The sequence below is a fragment of the Notechis scutatus genome, chromosome 2 (assembly GCF_049901735.1).
Source record: "Notechis scutatus isolate UNSWTSFEM ecotype Mainland chromosome 2, rNotScu1.2, whole genome shotgun sequence".
NCBI classification, from domain to species: Eukaryota; Metazoa; Chordata; class Lepidosauria; order Squamata; family Elapidae; genus Notechis; species Notechis scutatus.
In genome coordinates, this window is record NC_142010.1 from 152,147,514 (window position 1) to 152,163,538 (window position 16,025).

The 16,025-nt window shown below is 40.1% G+C and overlaps 1 protein-coding gene across 3 annotated transcripts; it reads left to right on the forward strand.

The window, feature by feature from the left end:
• The first annotated feature begins 117 nt into the window (after nucleotides 1–117).
• LOC113417725 (deoxyribonuclease-1-like 1) lies at nucleotides 118–15,977 on the forward strand. Of its 3 annotated transcripts, none has more exons than XM_087956825.1 (9): nucleotides 118–373; nucleotides 1,862–2,021; nucleotides 3,724–3,812; nucleotides 4,593–4,679; nucleotides 6,027–6,139; nucleotides 7,412–7,524; nucleotides 9,462–9,619; nucleotides 9,843–9,939; nucleotides 11,031–15,977. In XM_087956825.1, exons 1-9 carry the CDS (start codon nucleotides 216–218, stop codon nucleotides 11,163–11,165), a joined length of 1,110 nt encoding a protein of 369 aa, XP_087812951.1. In that variant the 5' UTR covers nucleotides 118–215; the 3' UTR covers nucleotides 11,166–15,977. The 3 variants fall into 3 exon arrangements, with proteins under 3 accessions (XP_087812951.1, XP_087812949.1, XP_026532025.2); XM_087956823.1 differs by having other exon boundaries at nucleotides 121–373; nucleotides 9,462–9,629; nucleotides 11,031–12,173; XM_026676240.2 differs by having other exon boundaries at nucleotides 239–369.
• The last annotated feature ends 48 nt before the right edge of the window (nucleotides 15,978–16,025 follow it).

The window sequence follows — 16,025 nt, forward strand, 5'->3', positions numbered from 1 at the left end:
AGGCAGTTCAGAGAAGCTAGAAAAGGGGGCGGTTGGAGAGACAAACTGTGGCAAGAAAAAGGGCATCTTTGATTGGGCAGAGTCCGCCGACGCACCCTTGGTAAACAAGACCCTCTCTCCCTTTTGCTACCAACTTGCATCTTCGCAAGCCGCGGAAAACTGAGGGAACTTCCGAGAGAAAGCGACCTAAGAAAGGGAACTGGGCGCGCGCACGGATGAGAAGGCCTCCAAAAGGAGGCGAAGCCGCTGGGATCAGTCTGCGAGCGCCCTCCCTCCCTCTGGGTTGGCGCCCGGTTTCGAGGATTGGTCGAGCCCCCGCCCCGTCTGCTGCAGCCCTTGGATGGGACGGCGGTCGCCGAACTCAATGTGGCAAGTAAAGCGCTTGGCGATCGTGGGGGGTGGGGTGGGGAGCGAGGGCCGGTTATACGAAGTGCGGTCCGGTCGCCCAAAGTTGCGGTGAAGGAAGGGAGGAAGGGAGGGAGGACTCGCAGCTGGAGCAATGCCCGGCGCCCTTCCTATTTGTGGTGTCTGTGTCATGGCAGAGGAGGTTCAGCCCGAGCGATCAAGCCTGCTCTTTTTAAGTGTTGAAATGCGGGGTGTCCCGAGATGCGGCGATCTCTGGATCCCCTCTGGAATCTCGCAAGATCCGTCCCCAGTCCCCTCCCAAGCCGGTTAAAGGGGGTCTCCAACCTTGGCAACTTGTGGACTTCAACTCCCAGAATTCCTGAGCCTAACATGACTGGAGGAGGAATTCTGGGAATTGAAGTCCACAAGTCTTAAAGTTACCAAGGTTGGAGACCCCTGGGTTAAATAACACTCCCGATGCCACTTCCCCTTTTTCTGTACAGCAAGAGCCGCTGCTGCCAACCCAAATACCGGCTCCATTTCCAAGTTCGGAATATGGTTCTCTTCGTAGTAAACCTTATTAGAATCGGCAAGCAAACATGATTTGCTTCTATTGCTCTTGCTGGTCCATTTTATCAAGTCATTCACATGCGGGTCCGCTCCGCGCCCGGTGGACTTTGGGCAGCTTTGGATATAGCGCGTCATTGGTGCTTTGCCTTCCGTAGTACGTTTTCGGTACTGATTCTGCTTTTTCTAAAATGCCGTGAAACGGAACGGGAAGGAAGCGCTTTGGGTTATTTATTGATTCCTTTTATGGATAATTAATCAAATTTGTATAGCTACCCATCTTACCCAAGGCTACACTTAATTCTCCACCCTGCCATTAGCTGGTTGCAAGAGTGCAAACAAGTTCGTCTGAGGAGAAGCCCCGGAGCTTAGCGATAAAACAAATTATAAAGCCGAGGTTCAATTGCAACTAACTTGAAGGAAATTCTGTTAAGATGAAGGCTATAATATAGAAGGGATACAACATTTGCCATGCCCCCCACCATTACAATCCTCACATTTTTACTTTTGTGTATGTGTGCCTTTGAGTCAGGCTTCACTCCTGAGGGCCGGTAAATGGACAAGTCTATGCAGTTTTTGCTGGCAGCGCTTTTAGAAGTTGGTTTACCCTTAGCTTCTTCCTAGAGCTGAGAGAAAGGAAGTGGCCCCAAATTACTCCACTGCCATTTGGACCTAATTCACAATCTCTTGGAGTCTTCAGGGCCTTTAATCACTTACACCATCCTGGCTGTCACTTAGACCCAGGCCAAGCCCAAAAGACTATATCGGTCCAGGAAGCATTGACATAACTTCCCTTGTCTGGATTGATCTCTGCTTCCTTGCCCTCCTTCCCGTTTTTAGCCTGGGTTTGTTGGGAAAGGTAATTCACCCCCACTTCCCTTTATCTCTTCCAGTTTCTCAAGCAGGCTGCTTTCCTTCCCTTTTCTCTCCTTCATTCTTTCACATACAGAGCTGGATTCCTACAGGTGGAAATGCCACACTCTCTGCTTACCATGCTGCTCCTGCTGCTGTGCTCAGGAGCAGCTGCCTTCCGGATATGTGCCTTCAACGCTCAACGCTTTGCTCAAGGAAAAGTGAACAAACCTAAAGTCGTGGACGTCCTTGTCAAGGTAGGTGGCAAAGTAGCACATGAGTTCCCCCCCCCCCCAGTTGTTTCCTTCCCCTTTCTCTTTGCAGTCCTTGATAAGAAAAAAAAATATGGAAAACTAATTTCTTTTGCTTTTTTAAAAATTAAATTTTAAATTTCCAGCCCTTATGAAGGTATGGGTAAAATCTGAAATATCCATTCAGAGCTTGAGATCAGTACAATGGGACTGACTTCTCATGTCTATCAGAAGCAAGTCAACCCTCCAAATATAAAACCAGTGAAAACTGGTTTAATTATCATAAAATGGTAATGGCTGCAAAATTAGGAGTCTTGGAGTTATTTTCTTTTATCTTCACATAAGAATTAATTATGATATGCAACAAGGTTTATATATTTGAATGTTTACAAACATATGCAGTATACATTTTTATAATGAAAATGGTGTAAAAGAGGTAGGCTTAGAAAAATTATCATAGACTAGCTATAGGAAGGTAATCTGCTTGTATTTGGGTGGCAAACAATAGCAGACATGGGCTCACATTAAAAATTAACGTTTGGAATTTAAAAAAAAACCACCAAGTAGCTTTCAGGGCCAAAGACTACTATTTCACATCTAGATTTTTATGATGATTATATATATATATATATATATAAATGATTATGGAGGAGAATTACAATCTAAAGCAGCAGAGGCTTTACACAGATTTTCAATCTTACTAAGTTCCCAATATCATTATGTTATATGGACAGGGAATTTGTTGTGAACTGGAAACATAGTGTTGACCATGGAAACACCTACCTGTAAAATGAAAATGAAAAGAAGCACTTCAGAAATGATTCAGCCAGGCCTCTGGTTTGTGCAGATGTTGCCTAAAAGAAAATAAAATAGGAGATGACCTCTGCCTTAAAATAATATCATGTGAACACATCATGGTAGATGTGTCCACATGATATATTAAACTTTTAAGTTGGGCTAGCCAAATATAATTACTGTAATCTCATATGATACAAAACCCAAACAAGTCACATTGTGGTTGAATGTGATGGCCCGGTTTACCCAACATGCCAAGCCAACCAGGCTCCCATGGAATGCCCAGCCACAACCCTTCTACCATGCTCTGGCCCAGTCTAATATCTGGAAACTAAGCTTGGGAAAAGTTATTTTAATCCGATGCATCCTGTAGAAATCCCAGTGAGGCCACGACATCAGCCCTCAAATGACGTGTCCTATGTATCAATGTGTCAATTGCCTCGTGCTATGAATTATCCCCAGTGTATAATTTGCATCACATGTGCAATGATGCCATATATATGCCCAGAGCTCTGGATACTCATGTACCAATGCTAGAAGTCCATTTTAAAAGAAGAAGAGTTGGGTACATAATGCAAAACTCTTGATTCCCTTGTTATTCATCAGTACCCCTATACAATTCCTTCTCAAAATTATATTTTGCGAAGTTGGGCTTATTTCTAACTGAATTAAGCTAAGAGAAAAGCCATGGGAGCAGCTGGCAGCAATGTTCCTCTCCATCTTCCTCGCCTGATTACATTAACTCATTTTGCTGCTTTATCTGATTCCAACTTTCAGGACGAGCTGCAATCAGATCAGCTGAGCCCTATTGTGCTGACTCAGCCACAGCAAGCTTATCCCCAAAGAAAATTCAAAGGGATGCAAAGGGGTTGATTCTATTCCTCTGCTCTATTCTCTTCTTTTATGTCTACAGATCTTGGCTCGCTGTGATATCTCAGTCTTACAAGAAGTGATGGATGCCAAAGGAAAGGCAGTGCCTGCTTTGATGAATGCTTTGAACCAGTGAGTCTGAGGGCTGCAGAAGAAACATGATCCAAAAGATCAGAGGGACATAAATAGATGAACAGCCAGGGACGACCGAGAATTTGGAGTGATCAGAGGCAGGAAAGGAAAGTGGAAAGGACCCATTTAGGTAGGAAAGGTAGTCCAGGTATTTGAAGAAGTAGCAATTGCCTTTCTCCTTATGGTATAATGTAGTCTGGGTTGCCAGGAGGGAAGGGAGAAAGAATGGAAAATATGGTCAGGAGAAATAAAGTGAACAGAATAACAGAGTTGGAAGGGATTCCCTGGTCAAGGAGGAAACCCAATACCATTTCAGACAAATGGTTGCTCAATTCATTCTTAAAAACCTCCAGAGTTGGGGCATCCACAACTTCTGGAGACAAGATGTTCCACTAATTAATTGTTCTAACAATCAGGAATTTCCTCTTTAGTTCTAGGTTTCTTCTCTCCTTGGTTAGTTTCTATCCATGGCTTCTTGTCCTGCACCTCAGGTGCTTTGGAGAATAATTTGACCCTGTCTTCTTTGCGGCAGCCCCTTAGATATTGGAACATTTTGCTATCACCCCTTGTCCTTCTATTTTTACTAACCATTTAAAGTTAAAACAGCTCCTCCCTAGCAATTGCAACAGTATCGTTACAGACATATTCAAATAGTTGTTTTAGTTTGGCAAGATCGGGAGGTTATCTAAGGGTAAATTTTTTCCCCACCTTTCCATAGTCATGTACTCTTTGTTCAGCAAATATAGCATGCTTAAATCCTATGGGGTTTTCTTTTCCCAGGTTTGATGACCTACACAGCTATAGTCACCTCACCAGCCCTTTGCTGGGGCGTGGAAATTATCAAGAACGATATGTATACATATACAGGTATATTCACTTAGTCCAACTACTTGTAGCAATATCTATGATTGGGGCTACATGTGTTATGGAACAAAAGGATAATAATGATGTCGCCATGTTTTTTAACATCTATGTCAGATCCATTCTAATCCTGAATTCCTAAATCTCAGTTATTTCTTGTGGCCTTTGAGAAGACCTCGGCCAACGCACATGGATATATGCTCACATACAAGCATTCCAAATCCATTTATTTTATTTGTTTTCATACCACATGTATACTCCACCTCAACATATAAATTCTCAATCTATTCTCTATCCATTTCTCATCCATCTATCAAACTATTATATCTGTCTGTCTGTCTGTCTATCGTATCTATCTATGTATGTATGTATCTATTTATCTATCTCTATCTCTATCTCTATCTATCTATCTATCTATCTATCTATCTATCTATCTATCTCTATCTAATCTATCTATCTACCTACCTATCTACTATATATCATCTACCTACCTACCTATCCATACATACATCCACCCACCCACATTTCATTGCATCCTCTGTCACCTGTAGACATGGATTTGTATGCAGATCCATCCACCAACATGATTCACTTCCAAACATTAATAAATGCCTTCAGAATCATACATCTGCTATTTCCCAATTATCATCCTTTAGACACATTAAGAGCCTTTAAAGTTGGAGGAACCCAAGATTAAGAAGCTGTAAGATTCCACAAACTGCACATCTAGTAAGGTCTCACAATTTAAGTTGCAGGAGGTGAAAATAATTTGGATTTATGGGCCTAGCATAAGCACACAAGGGAGATCTTGTGGCACAGTCAGGGTTGGTTATAAACCCCATGTGACCAATCCTTGTCTTCATATAATCTGCTTTTATTGGTAGAAGGATAAAGGACAAAACAATGTGCTGGGAGTTGTCAGCAAGTTATGCCTTATAATTTATAACCCCACCAATTCTCCCTTCATAATGCATAATCCATTAAGCAAAGCACACACTGTACCCATAAAAGATGGCTTCTTATAAGACCTAAAATATGGGTGAAAAAAAGAAAAGTGACAAAATCAGCAGAGCTTACAGAATCAATGCAACCTTATTCCCTTCTTTACTTGTAAACATACAGTGGTCCATCCAAGGTAGGTGGAGAAATGGAAAGCGAGAAAAATCAATGGGAACACAAAAGGTACGGCAAAGAGAAACTCAATCCTTCCCCCATTGCATGGCCAAGGAAAATTCCTTTGGAGCTAGGAAGAGAAATTCAGCTTGGAGAGAAATATATTGTTGGGTCTTTAATGCTAGCTTTCATCTCCTTCCTGTGACCAAGTCTGTTTTCTGTGTTTTCCACTTCCTGTAGGAACCAGAAGACTTGGATACTGGATTACTATACATATGAAGACGTGCATCCAGACCGACCTGATGTCTTTGCTCGTGAACCCTTTATTGCCCGTTTCAGCATGGCAAACAAAGGTGAAATTCTAGATTATAAATGAGCAAGAAAATCCAGATCTCGGGAGAGGAATGATTCAGAGCAAAGTTTCTGGCATGTTTTTCTTAAGCCCCATTTCAAAGACTGCTGCTGTTCTAGAGGATTGTAACCACCAGGATGCTCTGGCCCAGGAATCTCTATTGTCCAGCCTAGTTGGATCCAGGGACAAATGTAAAAAAATTAGTAAATAGCAGGGCTTCTCCTAAAATGGTAGAGAAATGACTGTTCTAAAAGCGATATACAGGTTGAGTAAGTCAGGACCTCAAATGCCTAATGAGATACCCAGGAATACCAAAACATCAATTTAATAGAATACGAATTTCAGGTGACAAACAATATATTTAGCCTAGAAGTATACTGAGTACAGGATAACAATTGGATCTAAGACTGCATTGTTAACTTGCATACACACCTTCACAAAGCACAACATCATTATCATATTTATTTCGGAGAAGGAAAACTGATCACCCTTGGAAAATACTGATATTTCTCTCACCAAAACACACCACAGGATAACAGTAATGGAAGCAGAACAAGAACCTCTGCCGACACCTAATGCCATCAGTCAGTGGGACAATTGTTTGTTTTTTCTTTCATATACAAATTGCAATGTCTTTTTCCTTTTTTAATATAATATAATTTGAGTAGGAAGCCTAGCATTCTAGAAGGTGCTTTGGCTCTTCCAGCTGCCTCATCTTCTTTGTTTCCTTTCCCAAGAATTTTCCTGGCCCATGTAGAGCAGTGGGTGGGGACCCTTTGCTTTCCAGCACCTCTGGCCAGAGTTTTTTTTTTAAAGAAGAGTTTCAATGTTTTCTAGGACAGGGGTCTCCAACCTTGGCCACTTTAAGACTTGTGGACTTCAACTCCCAGAGTTCCTCAGCCAGCAAAGCAGGGGTCTCCAACCTTGGCCACTTTAAGACTTGTGGACTTCAACTCCCAATTCTGGGAGAACTCTGGGAGTTGAAGTCCACAAGTCTTAAAGTAGCCAAGGTTGGAGACCCCTGTTCTAGGATACCTGCATTCAGAGGTTTCTTTCAAGTCTGATCCGAATAACCAGGGGAGAGCAAACAGAGGTTCCAATGTTTAGCTTGTTCTTGCTGTTGTGGCTGAATGTGCGTCTTTATTTTTTTAATTTATCCTGTACTGACTGCCCAAGTACCTCAGTGGTTCATAACAATCATGTGTTGAGTTTGGTTTCCAAAATGAGTGGCTGATCCTTACAGTTGTCTTCTTCTATTTGCACTTCTTCCAAGAGCTCCCAGAGCTGGTGCTGATCCCACAGCACACGATGCCTTCCAAGGCAGAAGCTGAAATCGATGCTCTCTATGATGTTTTCCTGAATGTTCAGGAACGCTGGGCCACAGAGGTAGGTCAGTGATCAATGTAAGAGGAAGAGAACTTATAGAAGGGCCCCAAGCATTTCCACAGCCCTTCCTCTTCCCCGCCCCCAGTCCTTTTCCACTGCCAATTGTCATCCCTACTACATTTGCAATATTCATATGACTTTGTATCTATGGAAACTCTATTCCCACAAAAGAAGACTTGTGATATCCATTCATACCAGCAGCATCTACAGCTTTCACCACAAGGAAAGCCGCAGCATTCCCTCACAGCACAATCTCCGTTCCTTTTCAGGCATGCACACAACGTCACAATGCACATAGGAAAGGGCAAGGCTTTTACTGCAATGGTATGATGTGCTGGTGTCTGGCTGCCCCTCTTCTCCCATCCTGTGCTCCCTGCCTAGTAAATGGTGCTGATTCAAACATAAGAGAGCGCACTTCCTGGAAAAGATGGTCTTGAAAATAACCAGGTTCCAAACTGCTTTTGTTCAATCTCAGAAAAAAAAAAATCCTTAAAATCAATAAAGGTAGATTGAAAGTAGAATTAAATTTGTGATATGTGTAAAGCTAGTTATTATCCCACCAGCAACATTTCATCTGAATTTAGGTTTGCTGGGCCAATGCCAAGGAATGCCACATTAATATTGCTACCCCTTCATATCAGCTTATGTGACTAGCTAGAGTTTGCCATTTATGTAAAGTTTGAAAAAAGCGGCTAGAAATAATTTTACCGATTCTGTGTTTGCTTCAACATTTTCCCCACTTACTTATGGTAGTCATACACTGCCATTCGATAAAATTCAGTACAAATAAACAAAACACAGAAGGAAAATAAATTGCCCATCTAATAAATAACAGGTTAAAACAGCATTTAGTTATTCATGCATGCATCTCATCTTTGAGACAAACTCATAACACGGCTTGTTATCCTTCTGCAATGTGTCACTGATGGTCCTTGGAAAGGAAGGTAATAGAGGTGAAGCACGTGGAACACTCAAAATAAAGTTTTAGTTGAACAATATGTTTATTGGCATCTATTTATTGATTTATATCTCTCTTTTATTTGTACAAATCAAGGTGGCATACATTATGCTCCCTTCTCCTATTTTCCCCATTACAACAACCCTGTAGGTGGGCTGGACTGAGAGAGAGAGAGAGACTGGCCCGAAGTCACCCAGTTGGCTTCCATGCCGTTTCTCCGATTCTAGTTCAGCCTTTTAATTGTCACTTCAACCTGGTTCTCAATATAAAAACGTTTTGTTATTGTCTTTTGGAAGATGTTTTTCCCACTTCCCAGTTTAGCCTACAACCTTGGGGTTTCCTGGTGGTCTTCCATCCATGTTCTAACTGGGCCCCACCCTGATTATTTTTTCCAAGGTCAGCCATGTGCTGCCACTTGCTGATATCAAATGCTATATATCATTCTTGTAAAACATCGTCACATTGCTAGGTGAAGATCTGCCAGTAATAGCTGCAGCTGAGATAATGCTAAATTGCTAATTCTACGAGTCACTTATTGGTTTTTGAAAAATCAGATTGTCAACTCATAAATATTTCTATGGTCTTTTTAGAGTTGGCAACAGAAAGGGAGGGGGGAGCAGTGCAGTAGCTTGCAAACCAAAACTGCATTCCATAAATGTTTTCAAATCTAATAACAAAGTGACTGAAGTTTCTGCCGTGCAAAATTCTAACTGGAGAGCATGATTGATGACTCTTGACTATGGATGTTTCCCATTGGAGAATACGAATTACAATATATCCAGGGATGTGGGAAAATCAGGGTCAAGGGTGACAATGAATTATGTGCCTCAGAGTCAGCTACACCCAGGCAGTGCTGGACAGTTTAACTCCCAATAAATCCTTTTTAAGTTTTGGAAGTTTGGCTCGAGACTCATGATTTAAATGGGGGGTAACTGCCGGAATCCTGACACAGATGTTATTTCTCTTCCTTCCCACACAGGACATGATTTTCTTGGGTGATTTCAATGCGGACTGTGGATACGTGGCCAAGAAACGTTGGAAAGACATCCGCCTGCGCCAGAAACCTGGCTTTCATTGGCTCATTGGAGACCAAGCGGACACCACTGTTCGAGAGAAGACCCACTGTGCCTATGACAGGTGGGATCAAGTCTGCTTGGGCACAGGACTTTTGCTCTGAAGGGCAGGGGGCTGCTTATCAGTAGGGCTCCCTTATCATAAAAAAGTGAGCTTATACCATCATGACTTTTTAGAGTTATTATCTCATTGGATCACCAGCAGGATCCAGCACCCTAGCTTGGATCAGATGAGTTTGTTGCAAGATCCATCCTGGGAATAATCCATTTCTTCTTCTTCCCAACAGGATTGTGATTCATGGCGAACGCTGCCTGGATGCTGTTGTGCCTGGATCAGCTCGGCCATTTGATTTCCCCAAGGAATTTGGACTTTCCGAGGAAGAGGTACCGGTTACTTTTGGAAGGGAGACTGAAATGATGTAACTACGTTCAGAAGAAAAAGCTATTTATTTCTTTGTCCATTCAGTTTTGTCTCTAAAAAGGGCACAAAAAACAACCTCCAAAAAGCCAAATAAGTACAGAAAATATAAGAAGGATAATCCATGTTAGTAAGATTACATAAGTGCAATAAATGAAGGAGAAGGATAATATTGTGCAGTGCACCCCCAAAACACAGAAATTTTAATTATATTCAAAACTCAGTGAATTTTTTCTAAAAAGGAAGAAAATATTTGTATATCAAATATATGTTTAAGGATGTGAGATACATCATCAGCATTTTCATTTATTAAAGTGTATTCTGCTGGACTCATAATGATTCTGGGTTGCCAATCCTCAACACAAGAGGCAGGAAAGTCATACGTAAGATGTAATATTTTTTTTTCAAATACCATGGTCTGAAACTACTTAGGACTTTCTTTGTAAGAAATGATGCTTTGAAACGAGCTCAGAAACAATGCATGATGCTTTAAGAGATCAGTTTAGTGGAGAAAAGGGCAAAAACACATTAAGCCACAGTGTGGCCAATTAGTTTTTGGCTTAGTTTGTTGTGCAAACCTTTTATCCACAAAATAAAGGTAAAGATCACCATGTGAGCATTTTACATTGTGGGAACCAACTTCAGGTTCCATGCAAAAATTTTGTAGTTCAGGCACTAGTTCTCTGGACTAGGATAGCAGAAAGATATTTAAAGAGTGATGTTAAAGTCACAGGGGACTGGAAAATCAATCCCTGAACATGTCTACAAATGTCAAGATATGTTATATGACTCCCCTAATTAAATTGTATAATGTCTGAGAGATTATCTGCTTCTTCTCTTATTTTCTTCTTCTTCATTAAGTTCCAGTTGAAAGACCTTTCTCAACGATTAGATTGATTGGGATGATGGAAGCTATAATAATCCCACATCTCTGAAAAGTACTAGTGTGAGAAAGATTGGGCTAAAGTGATGAATTGGTGATGAAGGCATTGGGTTCAGAGCAGAAAATAGGAATATTTCCACTTCTGATCCTTTTCTCTTTCTCTTCACTTTCCAGGCTTTAGAGATCAGTGATCATTATCCTGTAGAGGTGGAATTTGTCTCATCCTGTAAGAAGCTCCAGCCAGCTAGTTTAGCTGGTCTTGTGTTGCTGACCATAGTTGTGATATCAGATTCAAGATGTGGCATATGAAGGAAGAAGATGGCTGTTGTGCTAGATACAGGTGGAGGCTTACCAAAAGAGTACGTTTTGCTCTCACAAGAGCACTTGAATCAATTATGTTGACTCTAGATTCAGCTTTCATCTCTGGTGACTCCCTGATGTTCAGACAGTAAGTTCTGGGAAAGCCTGGGAAATGGGTCCAGTCAACAGGAGTGCTGATTTACCACCAGCTTATGAAGTACTTAGGAGGCGAGAGCTTGACATCACAAGGAAACAACAGCCAATGAATTAATAGCCAGCCATCAACATCCCAGTCAACAACTGAAAAGCTACTTACAACCAGGCAACATATAAATGCCACAGAGAGAACAGCTGAAAGTACACACTCTACTAGAGAGACATTTCCTGAGGATGGGCTCAGGCACAAGTCCAAAAACTTGGAAGACTAAACCTCTGGTCCTGATGACCAACCAGAGTGGATCCTGCAAAATTAGGTTCTCCCCAAAGTATCTTCTCAAGATTGGCAAAAAGACCAAGCAGTAAAAATGTATACAAGGTTTGCTTGTCCAGTTGAGCCTTGCTTGGGCGAAGACTCTTTGAGTTTGGGTATCTACTCACATTCTCAAATATCCTTACATGCTGACTTCTTGGTTCTGCTTCCTGATTGTACTTTGGCTCAACTACCTCAGGGATCCTGAATACTAGATAGATTTGGTCTCCTGCCTTCTGTCAGAAACTCAACCTGGGTTCCAGGTTACAAAGAGGTCTTCTCATGATTTAAGTTCAAAAAGATGACAGCAGGACCTTCCTCAAAGATATGTATGTACTGTAGTTTGTAACGAACAGTTTGTTTGTTCTATATTTGCTCTATGTTCTGTTATACAGAAAATGGAACTAACTATCCATTAATATATGGGTTTTTTAAAAAATCTCTCCACTGAAATTCATGGGATGAAAATGTTTCATGCCAGTTCTGAGGCTGCTATGAAAATATATTTTAATGGGACTATGGTAAAATATAAGATGCAATGAAAATCATCTCCTCTATTGCGCTTCTGCCTCCACCCATATTTTTGGATATTCTGATGGAAGATCTAATCTGGAGAAACACTCAGGCTGGCAAATGATTTTGCTGTGATATTTTGCAAGTGGTAAACATGGCGGTGACATTTACATCTTACAGCTTTACAACATATCTTGCATTCTACCAATATAGTAAGATTTCTCTCCCTCAAATGGACTATCTCAAACATAGGACGTCTTATCTGGTATCTTAATCAGATTAACCAAAATGACACAAATGTGTCATATTTGAAATTGCCCATAACTCTTCATCATGTGATGTGAAAATTAGGATAAAAAGAGGTTGAGAGTAGTAGCTCAAAAATTAAGCTAAATAAATAAAAATTAAGCTAAATAAATAAAAATTAAGCTAATTAAATATGATCTTTGCAGTTTAACTCAATCTGGAAGATCGCACCAAGCTTTCTGGAACAATGAAATAACCTTGATCAAAAGGATATGGAGACAAAAGAAGAAAAGCAAGAATTAGTCATTATTTAGTCAAGCAAGTAATGGAAAGCCTGATCGTTTCTTTTTTTACTTTTATTAAGGAACCTCATTTGGTCTGAAGAATTCAGTTAAAAAAGAAAAAATGACAATCATTAGTATTTAGATCACATTTTTAGAAAATGTAAAGCATCTGCATGTAATACATTTGTATTCCTTGAAATGATTGTTCATGAAGGCTTAATTCAGCTATTTTGCAGATGGGGAATTGAAGCTGAGACAAGCTCAGTTCTGAATATCTCTTCAGTGGAGAGCTAGATCTTTATGCTTCTAGTGCCATCATGTCAAAAGTGATCATTTTACAAATTGCAGATGTGCAGCATTTATGTGCAGATCAGTCATAAGGAGTGAACATGGGCCATACATCACAGCTGAATTTCTAGTCAGTGTATTTGGTTTCCATATTGCTCCAAAAAGAATGAACATGTGTTTTCAGTTGCAGTGGATAACTTCAGTAGATATCAAGTTGGATTCCTACCTCTTCTGAAATTTGCGAATAAAAAAAACTGTCAGCTGCTGGGGGAAATTAAGATCTCTCCTGATCTAATCTTTTACTTAAACAAGTGATCTATGCAAATGTAAAAAAATCGACTGACTTGCAATCTAATAACTGTTTTACTAGGGAATGCCAGTGGGGTTCTTATGGCCGTGGGCTTTCCAGTATAAAATGTGTTAATTGGGTAAACAACTAAGGTTCAATACAAAAGAATATTGGTATTTTCTTTCTTATTTTTGTAAAGAAAAAAAATCAGCTCCTTGGACTTTATTCTGAATTCTTACAGTTTCAGAAAAAATTGTACATAGTTGTTTTGTTTGTAAAACTGGGTATTCCTGTGTTGAAAGTTCTTTTCATAGATACTTGCTGATTTAAAACAAAATCACATTTTACTTCTGCTACAGAAGGCTTCTTTGGGAGAAAAATTCAAATTTAACACGTATTTAGGTTTCTATCGTTTCTGCTCAATACATTTTCTTCCATCTTCAATGGACAGGGTGAATCAATAAGCCTTTTCAATAAGTGCATTCTGGAGACTGTTTATGTATACAGGTAGTCCTTGACTTACAACCATTTGTTTAGTGACTGTTCAAAGTAACAATGGCACTGAAAAAAGTGATTTATGATTGGTTTTCACATGACTGTTGTAGCACTCCCCATGGTCATGTGATAAAAATTTGGATGCTTGGCATATATTTATGATGGTTGCACTATCCTGGGGTCCAGAGGTGGTATTCAGCAGGTTCTGACCAGTTCTAGAGAACCGGTAGCGAAAATTTTGAGTAGTTCAGAGAACCAGCAAATCCCACCTCTGACTGGAGATTTTACAGTATCCTTCCCCTGCCATGCCCACCAAGCCACGCCCACAGAACCGGTAGTAAAAAAAAGTTGAATCCCACCACTGGTCTGAGGTCATGTGATCGATCCCCTTTTGTAACTTCCCAGCTGACTTCTGACAAGCAAAGTCAATGAGGGAAGTCAGATTTGTTTAACAACTGCATGATTCACATAACAATTGTGGCATAAAAGGGAGTGCAACTCACTTAATAACTGTCTTGCTTGGCAATGGAAATTTTGGCTTAATTGTGGTATTGTCAAGAATTACCAGTAGTTTCCCTTCTTTAGTGGTCAAACAGAGAATCTGGATACTAAAAAACAAGGGTGGACAGTGAATAAGAAGGAACGTAAACATCAGCACAGAACCATGGGAATAAGATACTTGATACTTCTTGACTCAGGGAACATTTCATAATTATGTATATGTTTGGTGTGTGTGTGTGTGTGTGTGTGTGTGTGTGTGAGTGATTCCAGCCTATCCCACCGAGCAGTGGGAATTAATTTTGTACAGTATAAATATTATATATTTTACAGCACAATGTAAGCTATATCAATACCTGAAAATCGGCAGCAAAAATAGCATTGACATTTACATGTTGAAGTTCAGTTCCCTGGTTTGCTTAAAATAATAATAATCTAGGCCTCAATAAGCAGAGATAAACCTGTGAGTAGAATTTTCCATATGAATCAGTAAGTTTCCTAAGTCCTTCATTTATTGTTTTAATATGCATCTTCATGACAGATTTGTCACGATGAAGGAAAACTTTAGAAGAGTTTAGATCATTATATGGGGAAAAAATCCTTAATGTATTTCTGCTGATTCATGTATTTCAGCACTTTCTGCACTTTTATCACTCCCTAAAGTTGAACACATGATTAAGGTAGCTTTTATTGTAATTTTAAATTTTAACCAAAAAGGGGTTGCCAGTTAATGGACATTGAAGTGGATGGAAAAATTTGTGGATTTTATATCAAGCTCTGGTTTTATGATTCATTCCACTTGTTTATTTTGTAAAACTGGTTCAAAAATTTTAAGAAGTCTGGCAAATATATGTAATATTAACCAAGGGATGAACAATGGTTTTAAACAGGAACTTTTAAATTCTTTCTAAATGATGCACCATTGTTTGAACTGGTTTCAACAGATTCCCTGGTATGTTTTGAAGATAACTCTGGCTTTGCACTATTTTCAATCACTGTCACACCTTATTTATAGCTTAGCTCTATTCCCATGACTAAACCTTGTTTTTTGACTTTGTTCTTTCCCATTAGTTGTAGTATTTTTAAACAACACCATTAATGGAAAATATAATGGAAGGTTATGTTTTGAGCACAGTTATTCAAGAAGAATCTTGCTTGAGTATATAAACTGGCAGCAAACAGCACTCCTTACTAGCACTGATGATATTACCTAGTTTGGGTAATGAAACGTCTGCAAGAAAACAAGCAAGAACCCCTCATTTCAACCTTTAGCTACAAATATTTTACTATCACATCTTGCTCGATGTGATAAAATTTATTGTAAGCATGCATGTGCATACAAAAGAGCTATTTTGGTCTAGTGGTTAAGGCAGGCTAGAAACTGGGAGTCAGTGAATTCTAGTTTTGCTTAGGCCAAGCCAGCGGGATGACTTTGAGCCAGTCACTCTCTCTGAACCCTGGGAAGGAGATATGGGTGAACCAGCTCTGAAAAACCTTGTGAAAAACCTGCAGAGACTAATCCAAGGAGTCTACACTGACTTGAAGGCACACACACACACACACACACACGCACACACACTCAGAAGTACATACAGCCATACACATAAACATGTTTGTAATACCAAATGGTGTATGCTCACACTGTAATGCCCAACTGCAATTGTACCATTAAACTGGATTGACAATCTTTTATGAAACATCAAACTGGATCAATAAAAGTATTGATTTGAAAAGGTAAATTGGCTAGTGTGGTTCATTCGGCCTTCCTCAGCTTGAACACTAATGGA